We start from the raw sequence: 15,417 nt of genomic DNA, 5'->3' as shown, positions 1-15,417 counted from the left end.
TATTATTAGCTTTTAAAGTTATTTGGGGAAGCCACAATATTTGCCATAGTACGATATGCTTAAGGAAGGTGGGGTAGAAGTGGGGAACAGTTCATATTATGCTCCATAGTTAAAAGAATGGTTTGCTGGAATACTGAAAAGAAGCACACCACATTGTTTGATTTTGGTTGCTAACACAAATGTCACATCTTGAGAAAAAAAAATTGGAGTCCACCTCCCAACTTCCCATCAGTATGGTCAGCAGCTACACTGGTTAGGATATTATGAGAGTCATAGTCCAAATAAGTAACTTGCCGAAGCTCTGACAAATGCAAAATAGAGAAAGATGGTGTATGTACAAGAGAACCTGCTTTATTGATCTTGAATCTTCTAGCATTATATTGTAAAAGTCTCCAGGTCATTTTCTCCTCTCCCCCCCCCCTTTTTTTTTTAATGCAGAAAGCCTGAATGCTAAAGATTTGGGAGTGAATGTATATCTATCTTTGGTCATATTAACAATCTATAAGAAGCTGAAGAGGATGCCTAGGTTAATTTGATAATGTTTGTAAGGCAGACTCTGTTTTAAGGATGTCTGGAGTGCATTTCAATATTGATATGATACATAGATTCTGAACAAGGAAAAAGGACCAGAGCCACATCTCTCATGGACAAATATTTCCCTCAATCCATTGGAATGGAACCTGATTTGGGGAGGTTTTAGATACTTGATATTCCTGGATCCTAGCTAACTTCAACAAACAATCACATACAAAAATATCTACATTAAGTAAAAAGTCTAGAACAGTTTTGGTTACAATATTTCATTATTTCTCCCCTGGTACTACAAGAGATACTCTTAGAGACCTGATTTTGCCAATCTCTAATTTGCCAATCTTTAACAGTCCTTTTCTCATGAGTTGTGCTATCATAATGCAAATGTTTAGTGGAAAGGAAGAAAAAACAGTTCTGTTAAAAAAGTGGGAAAATCCCAGATGGAGGCAATTTGGGGGGGGGGGGGGGGTAGCAAGCAGCTCTGTATGTGGCAAGAAAGGAAAAAGTCACTGCAAGGTGAAAGTTCTCCAAATCCAAAAATGATTCACATAATGGTCAGTAATATAGTTAATCACATATAGATGGGGTCTGTGGAATATAACTTTTCAAAAAATCTTTTCCCTGCTCTTTGGTTACTAAATTACGGTTACAATTCAGGTATTAATTACTGAACACTGAACTAAATGTAGGTTTCAGATATTATAAGGATGAATTTATATTTTTAAAAATAACATTTGGAAGGGAAAGAGAAGCAATAGCAAAACCTTATATCTGTTTTTTTATGGACAAAGCACTGACTATACCATTTGCTATAACATACCTGTATGAGTACGAATATGAGATAGGAAGGCCATGGAATTACTACTTCTGCACATCTTCCCACAATATTTGCAAATATTGCCCTTGTTTTCTTCTCTCTCTCGGTTGATCTGTTCAGTATCTTCAACAATGTATTTGTTGACTTCCCGGAGCATTTCTTCATGTTGTTCTTTAATATGAAGAAATAAATTTTGTTCAGAATCAAAAGGCTCTGTGCATTTCACACACTTAAATGTGGCACCCCCTTCTGGCAGCTCTTCCACACTTGCTTGCTCATTTCTCATATGGCCAGCACTAGCCAGGTGCTGGTGAAGACTACTTTCTGTGTAAAATGACTTCCCACACAGTAAACAGTGGAAATGTTTCTCTTTTGAAGGGTGTTTCATAGCTATGTGAACGTTTAGTCCACTTAAACCATCAGCTAGAAATCCGCAGTCATCACAGCGAATGCGTGTAGATTCACCAGGGGGAAGCCCTTCACATTTCTTCCTTTTTGCACTACCTTGTGGGGCATCCATTCTCAAAGCTTTCTCATAAACGTTCAGTCCACTTAGATTCTGTACATCAGTAATAGCATTTGGCTCACAACCATCTTGATGGCTTTTCAGTTTTACTATAGATGAGTCAAATGAACCACAATTTTGCACTACCAACCCCTCTTTCAACTTATCAGCAGAACTGGTAAAAGCGTCCAAAGTCTCATTACTTTCCTGCACGCTTTCAATTGCTGAGCCATCTGCACCCCAAATGTTATTTAAAGATATTTCTGCTTCATGTTGTGAATCCATCAGGGTATCCTCCTCCGCTGTAGCAGAACTCTGTGGGATGCTTTTTTGTTCCTGTAAATTATGCATATTTTGAAAGTTTTTTTCAATATTTTCAACAACAGTTTGCTGTTGCAGTATGCTACATGTTTCTGAAAGTACTGACAACTGTGTTTCTGCTATTTTTACTTCCTCATCAGGTATCTCAGTATTTTTATATGCTTTATCAATGTCTTCTCCCAACTTCTCTTTATTTTCCACCACACTCAAGGTAGGAGATCCTTCAATGAAGGTTATATTTCCATTCCCACTTTCCATTGTAAAAGGAAGCTCAGATTTTTCAGTGTCTTGATCATCTATATGATCACGCAGAGCACAATCGATTGTTTCCTTAAGCGTAATGATCTCACCAAGTCTTACATCTTTTTGTACATTTTCTTCACTAACTGCATTTACTATATTTTGGTCAGTTCTATTTTCAATCTCAACATCTTCAGCATCAAAAACATAACCTTGTCTATGCATTTTTGAAGTGACATAACCTTCTGCAGCCAAGTAATTAGGGAACTCCTTTACTTTCTGAGTATTCTGCTTTTTCAGACTTTTCTCCATGTTATTTTTGTGTTTTGTTTCACTTGCTATAATCTGAAATTCTTCTGTGGGTTGTTGTTCTTCCTCAGACCCAATAGCCACTTCTTTGGCAATTTCAAGCGCATCTGTCTCCTCTCCAGAAGTGCACATGTAAGATTGTCTTTTGATTTTATGCTTTTCTGTTGCTGCATGTCTAATCATCTCTCGACGGGTAACTGCGTAATAGTCACAAGCCATGCAATAGTATTCAAATTCTTTTGTATGTTTGCGCTTTATATGCATATCCAGAGAAGAAAAAGAATGTGCAACAAATTCGCAATGAGCACACTTGTTATCATTTGCACTAGCAAGTCCTGTTTGAACCAAGAAATCTGTATGTTGACTAATATTGTCTGGTTTGGCAATTATATACTGTTTTTTTTCTGAAGAGCTCCTATTGATATCCAATTCGGGAATCTGAATCACATTTTCTACTTGTATTGGGATAGTACTACCCTGCCTTTCCAAAACAACACTTTCTGAATGTGAAGACTTATTGCTATGGTCAACAGATTCATTCAAGGCTCCTATTGGGCTATTTATCTTCTTACTACTATTTTCATTATTACCTCCTTCTGGGCAAACAATGATTTCTACATTTTCAACCCCACCAGCTTCCAAGCGGCTTTTATGCTTCTTTGTAGCACAATGGCGTTCCATGTCACCTTTAGTTACGGTGTAATAATTGCATACTTTACATAAATAACTGTACTGGTGGCTATGCTTTCGGCGAATATGAACAGTCAAGTTGGTAACACTGGAAGCCAGCAAACCACAATGAGGACATGTCCGAGAAATTGTTCCTTTAGGTCTACCTCTTTTTTGTACAGTACCCAGAATCAACTTGCTATCTTTAGTTGTTTCACCTGATGAAAACAGCTCCTTGTTGATTGATGCATTCTCCAGGGAACAGTAGGGTAGGCCTTCAATTTCTGGTGGTGCTTTTATGGTCCCATAAAAGGAAGCATCAGTTACCTTTTTACTCTCACTTATTCCTACACATACTCTTTCAATACATTCTTCAAACCGTAAACCAATATTATTTTTTCTTGCATTTTCAAGGTGTTTACTTCTCTTGATGTGTTTTTCCATTCCTTCTTTGCTTAAAGAGTAAAGGTTGCATGCTTTACAAAGGAAATGATACTCCTGTGCATGTCGAAGTTTTATGTGTCTTGTAAAAACAGAGGGAGATCTTGTTTTATAAAAACATTTTTTACATTGAAATTGGCTTTTGCTTAAAACAGACTCCTGCAACTCATGACCAGGGTGTACTATAGAGGGCTTGGGCATTTCTTGTTGTATTTTCACTTCTTCAACCATTGGAAGACTATTTGATTCTACTGTAGTAGGTGAAGTTTGCTGAATCAAATCACTTTCAAGTTGCTGAGCAGTAGTTTCCTGAGCTAATGAACTCATATGTTGCTCAGTTGCATTATGCACTGTCATTTCTTCTTCACTTAGAAAATACATATGGCAAGTAACACAATAGTGAGATACACCATGTTTATCACGCAGGTGCCTTCCAAGGCTGATATCATTTGGGGCAAAAGATGAACAGTGAGGACAATTACTCATATTGTTTCTATTATTTTGACAATGCAATTCTATACCTTCCCTGGTTGCACAAAAATAACCACATGATTGACAATGAAATTTAGCTTCTTCAGAATTAATCCTATCAACATCCAATTCCAAACCTTCTGACTTTTGCAAAGTAAATAAACAGGGAGTACAAGGATTTAAACTCTTTTGCATATTAACAACTTTTTTTGGAAAATTCTCAAGTTCCAGAATGACAGAAGAACCTGGATTTGTTCCATCTGGATCAACAGCTTGCATTTCAGAGGCAGCTTTGCACAAAGGGTTATCATCACTTTTGATTTGTAAATCTTTGACCTGTGATGAATCACTGTGACTGATCTCTCCCCTAATACTGTGCTTCAAACTAGAGTCAGGCTTGCTCCTTCTACTCATGCCCAAAAGATGGTATCGTCTTTTTATCTGCTGGTTTAATCTGAAAGAACCACTTTTTTTGAAAGTTTCTCTTCGTGATAAAATTGGCTTTTTATGGTGGAGCCCAACAAATATCCCTATGGGGTTTAAATTACTAAATCTCTCCTGGCCACCTTCAGAAGGTTCTGATATATGTGGATTGCAGTCTGAGGACCCTGAAGTATCAGGCTTTTCAGCCTGGGCATCACTATTTTGATCCACATTGCACATAAATGTTTCCTCATTGGTAATACTCTCTGCAATTTCTGGGAAATTATTTTTAGATGGGACCATTTCAACAAAAAGTTTGCAGCTTGCTTTTACATTCTTCGTCTTACTGTTTGATGTTCTTAATTGATTTGAAACAGCACTCCATATCTTTGGTTTGTTAAGTGCAACTATTGTTCTCACATTCTTCTCTTTGACTGGATAATGCTGTTTTTTATGAAATGCTTTTTTTGTTAAGATCTTTACAAATCCTCCACGGGCAGCAAGGTTTTGCCGACGTAGATGAGTCTTGCCAAGAAAATGAGTCCTCAGGAGTTCTTCCTCGAAAGACTGAAAACCACAAAGATCGCAAAAATATCTAACTTTGCCTGACATCTGCTTGACACGCATTTGAAAAGTTGAAGTATGCTTCGATTGAGAAATACAATGTGGGTTCATACTGTGGGTTTGTTGAGAGTGGCTTTCTTCAATGTGTTTTTGTAAATCAGGTGGAGCTGCAAAAGTGTCTTCACAGGTTTTGCATTCCAAATCATTTTTAGTGTGGCTAGTGATACAGCCAATAGTGGTTTCATTGTTTGGAAAACCTGGTGTATGTTCTGGAAGCAGTATGGGAACTTTTTGTGAATGTTCATTTTTAACATGTATTTCTTGTACAAAATCATCACCTTCAGGTGTGAGATCATGCTGTGTGCAAAAAGCATTTGAAATAAAGACATCACTATCAGGGGAGGCATCTGTAACTACATTTTCTACAGTTTCATCTACTGTATTACTTGTTCCAGCAAGGTAATCTTCACCTATTTTGCCATTCGATGATCTGCCTTCATTGGCATGTTGTTCATCAATCAACTTTATTCTTTTGCAAAGAAGCTGATTTTCAAGGATATTTGTTTCACTGAAGTCTTCTTGATGTGCTGATTTTAGTAACATCCGTTTGGCCATGCCTTTCTGAACATCCTTTTGTTCTTGATTTTCCTGTTCTCCAGTTGAAAATGTGTTTATTTGTGAGGTAGAGAAAGGTGATCTGCCAGCTTTTTCGGCTAATTTGTCTTCAACAACTTCTTGTGCCAATTTATTTTGTACATTCTCATCACCTTCATAAATTTTCTGACTTTTTTCTGCATCCATCCTTAATGAAGATAGTGTAGAGCAGAGTTGCAATAAAATGAATTAGTTCATTTGCTCTAGGGCTTTCTGAAAAGAAAAAGGAAAGAAAGAATGTAAGGTTATTAGTGTCTTGAATACATAAAAACAAACATAGTTTTATTCTAATGAAACTCGTAAGTTGTTGAATATAACCTATTGTTTACAAAGTCAAAGGGGATGTGCTTATATAATGATTCTGGTGAACATTTTTAAACAGAGTGCCCAAAGCAATAATATCTACATGAAGAGGTAGGTCATACAAATAAAAATTATATGGATCTTTGGAAGAAAATAGCATAGTTATTACAAAAGAACAGGCCCACTGGCATTTACAGTGGTCTCTCATGTCAAAAAAGAATGCTAATAAATGATAGACACAAACGTTTTTAGTTCTCTGAATAACAAAACACATAGTTGGTTTAATATGCTTGCAGTATTGAGTTCCATACTCTGGAACATGATGCTATTTCTGGGTTCCAGAGCTTGCTCATTTCAATAAAAACATTAGCTGTTAATGGAACAAATCTGATACAAATCCAGCTACAGTATTTCATTGTGGCAATATAAATAATGTGCTCATTTTGGAAATCTAGAACTAAAAACTTTAACCTTTATATTTGACAGCCCTGATATAGTACTCTAAGACAGCATGACATTCAGTCAAAAGTGCAACTAGGAAAGGGAGAAGCAAATTAATCTTTTCTGTATTGGAAATTTCCCAATTAAATAATTAACTTCCACAAACAAAATACATGAAATTCAATGGAACTAAAATGATGAAAACAAGAATATTTGGCCAATACTAAACTCTAGTTAAGGTGATCTTCTGCACCATGGAGGTTTAACTAACAGAAGTTCTCCAGAATTTATTTGTTTGTTTCATATCCCACCTTTCTGCTAATATGAGACCCAAGGCTACTAACAATATAAATTAAAAGAAGATACAATTAAACCATTATGTAATACATTGCAAATACCAAGTAAACATTTTGAAAAGGCTGTTAACATGATAACAATACAACACACTCCAATTAAAATGTCTTTCATATCAGATATTCTAGAGTCTAAATAAACAGAAAGGGGTTCTTCTGCTAATGAAACAGAACAGTCTAGCACAGTGGTTCTCAACTTGGGGGTCCCCAGGTGTTTTGGCCTACAACTCCCAGAAATCCCAGCCATTTTACCAGCTGTTAGGATTTCTGGGAATTTAAGGCCAAAACATTTGCGGAGTCAGGACCCACAGGTTAGGAATCACTGATCTAGCACATGCATGGGCAAACTTCAGCCCTCCAAGTATTTTTGACTTCAACTCCCAGAAATCCCAGCCAGCCTACTGGCTGTTAGTTATTGTAAGAGTTGAATTCCAAAACTCCTGGAGAGCTGAAGTTGGCCCATGCCTGGTCTAGCAGCAACCATCAAGAAGTCTCTCTGCCATATCTCTCTTGGCATCAAGAAGATTCCATCTCCTAAGATTCTTAAAACTCAAGCATGCTCATATTGGGAGATAGGTTTTTTCAGAAAATTTGGACCCAAGCTAAATAAGGCTTCATAGGTCAGAACCAGCAGTTCCAAAAACCAAATCTTGATTTTGCCATCATATATAAGGGACGTCATTTTTTAAGGGATTGTATATAATAGTACTTAATTTAGGGATTTTGGAATCAACTTCCTGGAGCCAAGGAATAACTATATCCCTCATTTATCTCTTTCCTTTCTGGAGATAGGGAAGGAGGCAGTGGTTGTTGCAGTCACTTTGCTAAAGTTTTCCTTGCTCTACTGAATGCTCCTTCCCATCATCTCCACTGCTGAACTGGCTCAACAGAAGAGGGCTGCAGAGTGACAGCCCTCAGTAAGCAAAGTATCTGCTGCTGCCATTGGTGTCTTTATCTTCCAGGATTGAGCTGGAGAAGGGTGGTTTCTTATGGCCCCTAACATCTGCCACTGGCCCTCCTAACAGGTTCCTCCTAATAGAACCCCCCCCCCCCCCAGAAAAAAACAAGGGAGACATCCTTGAACATTCCTTTTAGATTGTGTTTAAAGCATGACCAGAGCATTCTTCCTTCACACAAGCATTTGAAATCCCAGCCCCATCTTATAAGCCACTGCTCATGAAGCATGACCGCTGCTTCAGAACCACTGCTAAGGTTTTCAGGGCATAATCTTTCCAGTTAATTCAACAGAAGCTTAATGTGACAATATCCTCAAAAGAAAGAGGTAATAAGTCACAATAGATTTACTGTGAGCATCTATGTAAAAGTTGGAAGTGGGAAACTCACAAAAAGTATGAGATAGCAGAATAAAAGCCTTCTGATGACACCTGGTGGCCAATTCACACAGAGACTAAAATTGAAATGTTTCTTTAATGGTACAAGAAATGTTCCAAGTAAATTTCCTAAATTGTTTTGACTTTTATCCCTCATGCCAAAGAGTGCATTTTCTCTCATTTCAGCTCCCTTTCTTGAATGATCATCCCGGCCTAAAGTTAAAGGATAGAAGCCACCTTTAAAAACGTCTTCAAAAACCTGCTTTGTTTCATAGCCAAGAGCCCTGAGTGATTCTTGAGCTGCATCACAACCTCCAAAGGCCAGAGAGGCTCTGGGCTCAGGTCTCAAATGCATGCCAGGCACTAATGCGGTTAGCACAGTGACATCACTCCACATCTGTCACATTAATATAAAATAACTGAATATCTGTTTCTTTCCATTTTCCTAGCATTCCTGCCAAGCAAGGGTTGGAAGACTGAAAGAGGGATGCAGCCAGAAATTATGGTCTGGGTTAAGGTGGACAAGGTAAGCAGAGAGAGAATTCATGTTAGAATAAGATGGTACACCAAGCAGTCCAAAGTTGGCTCCCAATTTGCAAATCCCATTGTGAAGGAAACTAGAATCATATCTTTCTCAGGCCATTTAGTATTGATTCTGCCTTCTCCAGAAGCATAACTACATATTTGTAAACTGTTATGTATTTAATACAAGGCTGTCAATTTTGAGAGTAGGTTGCATGCCTTCAAACAGCTCAAATGAAAGGAGGAAGAGAAGAATTTGTGAAAAAGTCGCAAAGGCACACATTCATTGCCATTAATAGCAGCACATGAGATCTCGTGTATCTTTTGCCATTTCTATAAAGGTTGTTTTATTATCAGCGTAACTAATCACAATGAAGCCATCTCTTACAGCCAAAGACATAATAATGAATTTTCTTTACAGCTAAAGAGAAATGGGGTTTGCTGTTCCATATCAGCCCAGAACAGGCTGTATAAATTCTTCTTCATATTTATTGTTAAATGTAATTTTTATCTATAAAATCAGACATGAAATATTAAAACATGAAAAAACAGAATTTACATCCTTTACTTAATTTAGTTTAAATGGTCTATTCACTAAAACGAGGGGGAAAGGTTACATACGTATTATTTCGCTCCCTCCATCCTCCCCTATAGCTTTCCCATTATAAACCACAGTTTGTGGGATTTATAACTCAGCTGTAAAATTTCCACTCCTTTCCAAGTGTTGGTATACTTGTCCTATAACATTTTATTTTAAACTCAATCTCATTACAGGACAAAGAAGCATTGCAGAAAATCTCAAGGAAAAGTAATGAGACCAAAATAACCCTTGTTGAATGAACAGACTTAGAAAGCTCAGTGCAACTTGCTTCTGTATCAATAACATTTTAAAATTAGTCAGTTAAGATTATTATTAACAACAGGCTTCAAAATACAGTAGAATTGAGAATTAGCAGAACACACAGCAGCCTACAATTCTGAAATGGAGATTTGATAATATGGTTTTGGTTCATCTATAGAATTCCAACCATTGTCTCCTATTTCTTCTTCTCTGCCTTTCCCTACTTTCCACATTTAATGTGAACTTGGTCAAATAGGGTTAAAATTAAGTTGAATATACTTTTTGAACCATGCCCATAGAGCAGGGTTTAACCCGCGGTTTATCAGAACATATCCATGGGAAAACTGTTAGTCCCTGCTTATTAAATAGGGATTTAGGTCCCATTGCACATAATGTACAGTGTTCCCATTATCACAGCACATGTAGCATTATATAAATATCAATTATAGAAAGAAGCCAGTTACTTGGATTATAAGACTCCCTCTCTCTGGCCTTCTTTCATGAACACAATGAGGAAGATTTGTTATGTAAGCTTTACAGAAATAAAGTATAGTTCTTTTCAGACTATAATAATAATAATAATAAATAATGACTTTATTTTTGTATCCCGCCTCCATCTTACCGAAGGGACTCGGGGTGGCTCACATGGGGACAAACTCAACAACACAAGTTAAAACACAGAACAATCAATTAAAAACATCATAGCTACATAAAACAATAAAACACATCAACAGAATTAAAACCAGGACAATAATAACAACTAAACATCCAGAGAGTAAAATTATGTAGAACTCTGAATAGGGCTCCTAGGAGGTATAAGGGTGATCAAAAATAGGGACAGAGGAGCAATCTCAGTAAACACTAAAACCATAAATGGTAAGGAACAGTGATACCGTAAAGTGCAATAACTGATAATGAGCTCTATAGGCAAGAGATAATACTAATATTTGTTTTCTCAGAGCCCTACATGATATCCCCTACCTCAAGATTCCATGAAAATCCAACAGGAATCTCCTGCCTCAAATGTTATACAGCATGTTCACTGAAATTTGGTTCACTCCACTGATATCAAATTCTGTGGATGCTCAAATCTCATTATGTACAATGGCACATAATGCTGTTTTCTTCTCCCTGGATGGAGCTGAAGAAAATCAGTTTCCTATGATGTTCCTTGCACAAAGTTGAAACATTAAGATTTGTGTTTTGAAATTATTATGTTTTTGAGTATTTTCAAGCTATGAATGGTTGGTTCGTAGACACAGAATCCATTACTATTAGAAAGCATGGCTTACAGCAAAGTAAGGGCCTCACCAGATGGGACAATTTTAGCATCCTAGGATGCTTTGACTCTGTTTTGGGAACAGAGCCCCATGCCAGCCATCACATAACGCTGGGTGATTTCTGGCAGAGGCCCAGCTCACAACCAGGTTGGAAATGTCCTTGGATGCTTCTCTCCCAACATAGGAGCCTGCCCGTGTTGCACTGGCTCCAATAGAGTCAGCATGTGTCCTCGTCCTAAGGGTAACACTTCCCAAGTGTGATGGGAAAAGTGTCTCTGCGAGGGAGCGGCATGCGGAGAGACAGATTCACCCTACTGCCCCCTCTGTCCAACAGCAAACCCAACACTATTCCTTTCCTCCAACTACGATAGTTGCGACGAGGCATATTGAGATAGAAGTTGTCTTCAAGACATGCTAGAAATAACAAAAATTGTCTTCAATTTATTCTATGCACATTTGCTTAGGAATAAATTACAATGAACACATGAAGGGAACTTCTATGTACACATTGTGTTTGCAAGAGTCTCCAAATTCAAGGAAACTTTAATGAAAATGGATGGGGAAAGTAATTTGCCATCTCCCTATAAATACCTGTAAGTAGGCAAAATTAATATTCTGTCTACCAAGGATGAACCTCATCCATCTTAAAACAGTTTCAGGGTGCCCAATGAAGTGATGTTCTCTTCCAACTTGCCATTTCAAGGCAATGCTATCCCTAACAAAACACACTTTTGCCATAAAGGTTCATCATTCAGTCAAATAAGCAGGACCTATATACATTCTGACCATACAAAAATACATACAGGGAAGGATAAATATTAACTCACTCTTTTCCTACAGACTGTTTTCCAACAGAGGAGTAAATGAGAGAGCAGCTACATGGGAGCATGTCTACAACAGCTTGCAGTCACCTATTGAGCATCTATGACAAGAGATTGTATCTTAAAGCCACTGACCATTACTTATAACTGCCTTACCTTTCTCAATTCTCAGTGGTCAGCTTTCTATAGGTGCACTGGGCAAACTGTCCTACACAGACCCAGAGGACAACCAGCACTGAATTTAAATTCAGATGACTTTTGGACTTCCTTCAAACTGCTAGACAACAATGCATCAGCAACACCAGGCCCAGAATAAGGATGGAGCAATAAGGGGAAGACATGCTATCCTGATTTCTTTCATAAAAGTTCTGAAGATACAGGAGCCTGGAAGATGTAGCAATCTTATTTATTTTTCTGCTTCTGCAGCTCACTACATCTGACACTGCTCTGTATTTGCCCTTTCTTACAGCTGATGGTTGACCCTCAGATCTACCCAAAAGAGGAATATCTCCTTCTCTAGACAACTAAACAGAAAACAATCTTGGATTTTGAGATTTTCCATAGTGAAGTGCAACACCATGGGTCTCTCAAGCCCTTAACAGGGTACAGTTGATCAAATAGTTCATCTGGTTAAATGAAGTGAACCTATAAAGGCAGTACACCAACCATTGGCAGGAAACCCTCTTACCCTCTTGTTCTCCTAGTGGTCTTCTCTACCATATGTGTTTAACCACTATAGAAACATACAATATCGTACTAGGCAAGCATTCAGTTGAAGCCAGCTGTGCATACGACACCATTATAGAGCCAGTTCTGATAAACTTGATTACTTGCCATTTTTAGAACTAATTCAATGCAGAGTGGAGGACAAAGTACAATGAAACATATGTTTCTTACACCTTATTCTAACTAGGCAGCAAATGAGAAAAAGCACAGTTATTATACAGAAGTTTCAAAATTAAGTCACAGAAGCATGCAGATTATCCCTAAACTACAAACAGGCTACCTCCATTATCCAGAAGGTAAAATTCACTGAGAGAAGCCAGGGTGTATCTAACTTACCAGTAAGGAAAAACTAATGGAGAATAATAGGTCGGTTTGGTATGAGCTATTTCAATTCATCATAGCCAGGAAAGGGATCATTAAACACAGCAGTGCAAACGTATCAAATTACAAGAAAGACGACAAGTGAAGTTAGAAATAAAAAAATTGTCAATTTTGTATACTGCTACTACATGCCCTTTTATTCATCATCATGAAGGTAAGGTTAAAGGACAAACTGTAGCCCTTTCACACACTCAAGTGAGATAGCCATACATACTCTTCTATTGACACAAAGGAGAGATACAACCTGGTAACAACACTATGTAAAGTTAATTGGTGACATATAGTCTCAAAATCTATTAATTAACAAATGCAAATAATAATCAAAGCAAAAATATAATTAAAATAAAACTTAACTAAATAGAACAAATACAGTTAAAAGCACATATACAATAAAGCATAAGAATATAAAACAGCCACATAATCAATACTCCACAAAACCAACTGTCGTAGTACAATGGGCATGATCAGGCTATAAAAGGGCCGGGCATGGGGTAGTGCAGCAGCTATCATAGGGCCAAGAACTGGATAAAATGAAGAGACCAGCATATTATTATGGAGCCTAGGGACTGACTAGGGAGTAGGCATTGTCAAATGCAAGCGGACACATCCAAGTTTTCAGGTTTCTACGAAAGGAGAACAATGTAGGGGCTTGTCTAAGTTCCTATGGGAGGAAGTTCCAGAGTCGGGAGGCCACCACCAAGAAGGCCCTTTCCCTTGTCTCCACCAACCGCGCTTGTGACGGTGGTGGAAGCAAGAGGAGGGCCTTCCTGACAGATCTTAGAGCCCGCGCCAGTTCATAGGGGGAGATACTGTCTCAAAGATAGGCAGGATAGATGGTTTAGGGCTTTATTGGTCATAATCTGAACTTTGAGTTGGGACTGGAAACCGGTGGAGCCACTTTAATAGGGGTGTTGTGCGCTCCCTATAATTAGCTCCAGTTAGAAGTCTGGTTGCCAATCTTTATACCATTTGCAATTTCCGGGCCATCTTCAAAGGCTACGTAGAGTGGATTAGTTGACCCTGGTTTTGGGGTCAATTTTTTGACTAAAATTGTTAAACCTATACATGAGTATATACAGTATATGGTATTTGGAAGTAATAACTGCCTATGTCTTGAATTCTGGAATTTTGATTACCCAATTTGAGAAGAAAAATTGTTGGGAGTTTTGAGCTAGAATGGGAAGACACTCTGGATTGCGGACCAACAGATGCCATGTCTTCACCATAAAGCCTAACCTTTGCTCAACAACCTTAAAGGAGCATTAGGACATTCTGGAAGCAGTGGTCAATTCGCTCCGCCCTCCCCCAGCTCAGGCTTCAGGAATTAGCAACTACAATAGTGGTAATTCCTCCTGCTTTTCTTGACCCGGTCCAAGGCTTTGGAATTTAACAACTATTATTTCTGCTCTCCCCCCCTCCCCTCAACCAAAAAAAGCCTGAGGTTGTCCTGTGAATGTGAACACAATATATTGCCTTGGCTTCAAGAGGGAGTTGGAAGAGATGGGGACAATAGTTCCTGCTTCCCCACCATGGCTGAAATGTGAACACCAGATAAGTGAAATTGTAGATATGGGCATCTTACTATATGCAGAAAACATGGGGGTGTCATCAAACCTCATGGTTGTGTCTTAGCAAGGAAACAACTGGAAATTCAACATGAAAACTGACTTGGACTGAAACAATAATTCCTGTCTTCCTGCCTTCCTAAAGTATTTTTTGCACAGAAGCAAAGAGACTTATTCTAGTTCTTCAAAGAAGCATTGAGACCTCTGTTATGGCCCATGGCTAATATGGAAATAAAAATGAACCAAGCATGAAGAGAATTCCTAAGGATGAGGGTGGAGAAGACAGCTGCCTTTTTTCTTGAAACAATAAGGAAAATATTTTCCCTTTTTAAGGTATAGCCCAGGTTATATTTACTGCAGCTTTTTAAAAAGGTGTTCTCTAGGGATTACATCCTACAGAACAAAATTTAAAACCAGAGTCCACTATCACTTGTACACGTCAAAGGCTATATGTGTATTTTGGGCAAGAAAAAAAAAGGACAAACTCAGTTGCCCAATAGGCGAAATTGTACACACACTTACAAAGAAGGAGTGGTTTGAAAAATAGAATTCATGAGTTTTAGGATACAAATTGCATTTTACTATATGGTTGAAAGATAAACCAACTGGAGATAAATAAACAGATTTGGCTACCATGTGAGATCTTGACATCTTACATACAATTAAAACAGCAAAATATATTTAGGAGTTGCAAAACCCTGCCTTAAGGATAACTTATTATTTACTCTGTCTTTATGATGTTTTTAGAGTGGCCTGATCATTCTTATCACTGCTTTGAGCCTTAAATGTGGCATGGCCGAGTGGAAGAAGAGGGGGCAGAAGAGACTGAAATAACGTTGGAAGAACATCTAGAATACAATAGCTGCTTTTCTAAAACAATCCTACAGGAGAAGAAAATAATTTGATTT

General features: G+C 37.9%; 1 protein-coding gene across 1 annotated transcript in view; it reads right to left on the bottom strand.

Moving 5' to 3' along the window:
* The window catches only part of znf407 (zinc finger protein 407), a 394,840-nt gene that overhangs the window by 362,760 nt on the left and 16,663 nt on the right, over positions 1-15,417 (bottom strand). Inside the window, exon 2 of the mRNA XM_062980599.1 lies at positions 1,352-6,158. Coding sequence (XP_062836669.1) covers positions 1,352-6,092 — 4,741 coding nt within the window. The 5' untranslated portion in view covers positions 6,093-6,158. The remainder of the gene's footprint in view (positions 1-1,351; positions 6,159-15,417) is intronic.

Source organism: Anolis carolinensis, chromosome 4 (assembly GCF_035594765.1).
Source record: "Anolis carolinensis isolate JA03-04 chromosome 4, rAnoCar3.1.pri, whole genome shotgun sequence".
In the NCBI taxonomy this organism is placed as follows: domain Eukaryota; kingdom Metazoa; phylum Chordata; class Lepidosauria; order Squamata; family Dactyloidae; genus Anolis; species Anolis carolinensis.
The sequence above is the reverse complement of the archived record's forward strand: the minus strand, read 5'-3'. Positions and strand labels throughout refer to the sequence as shown.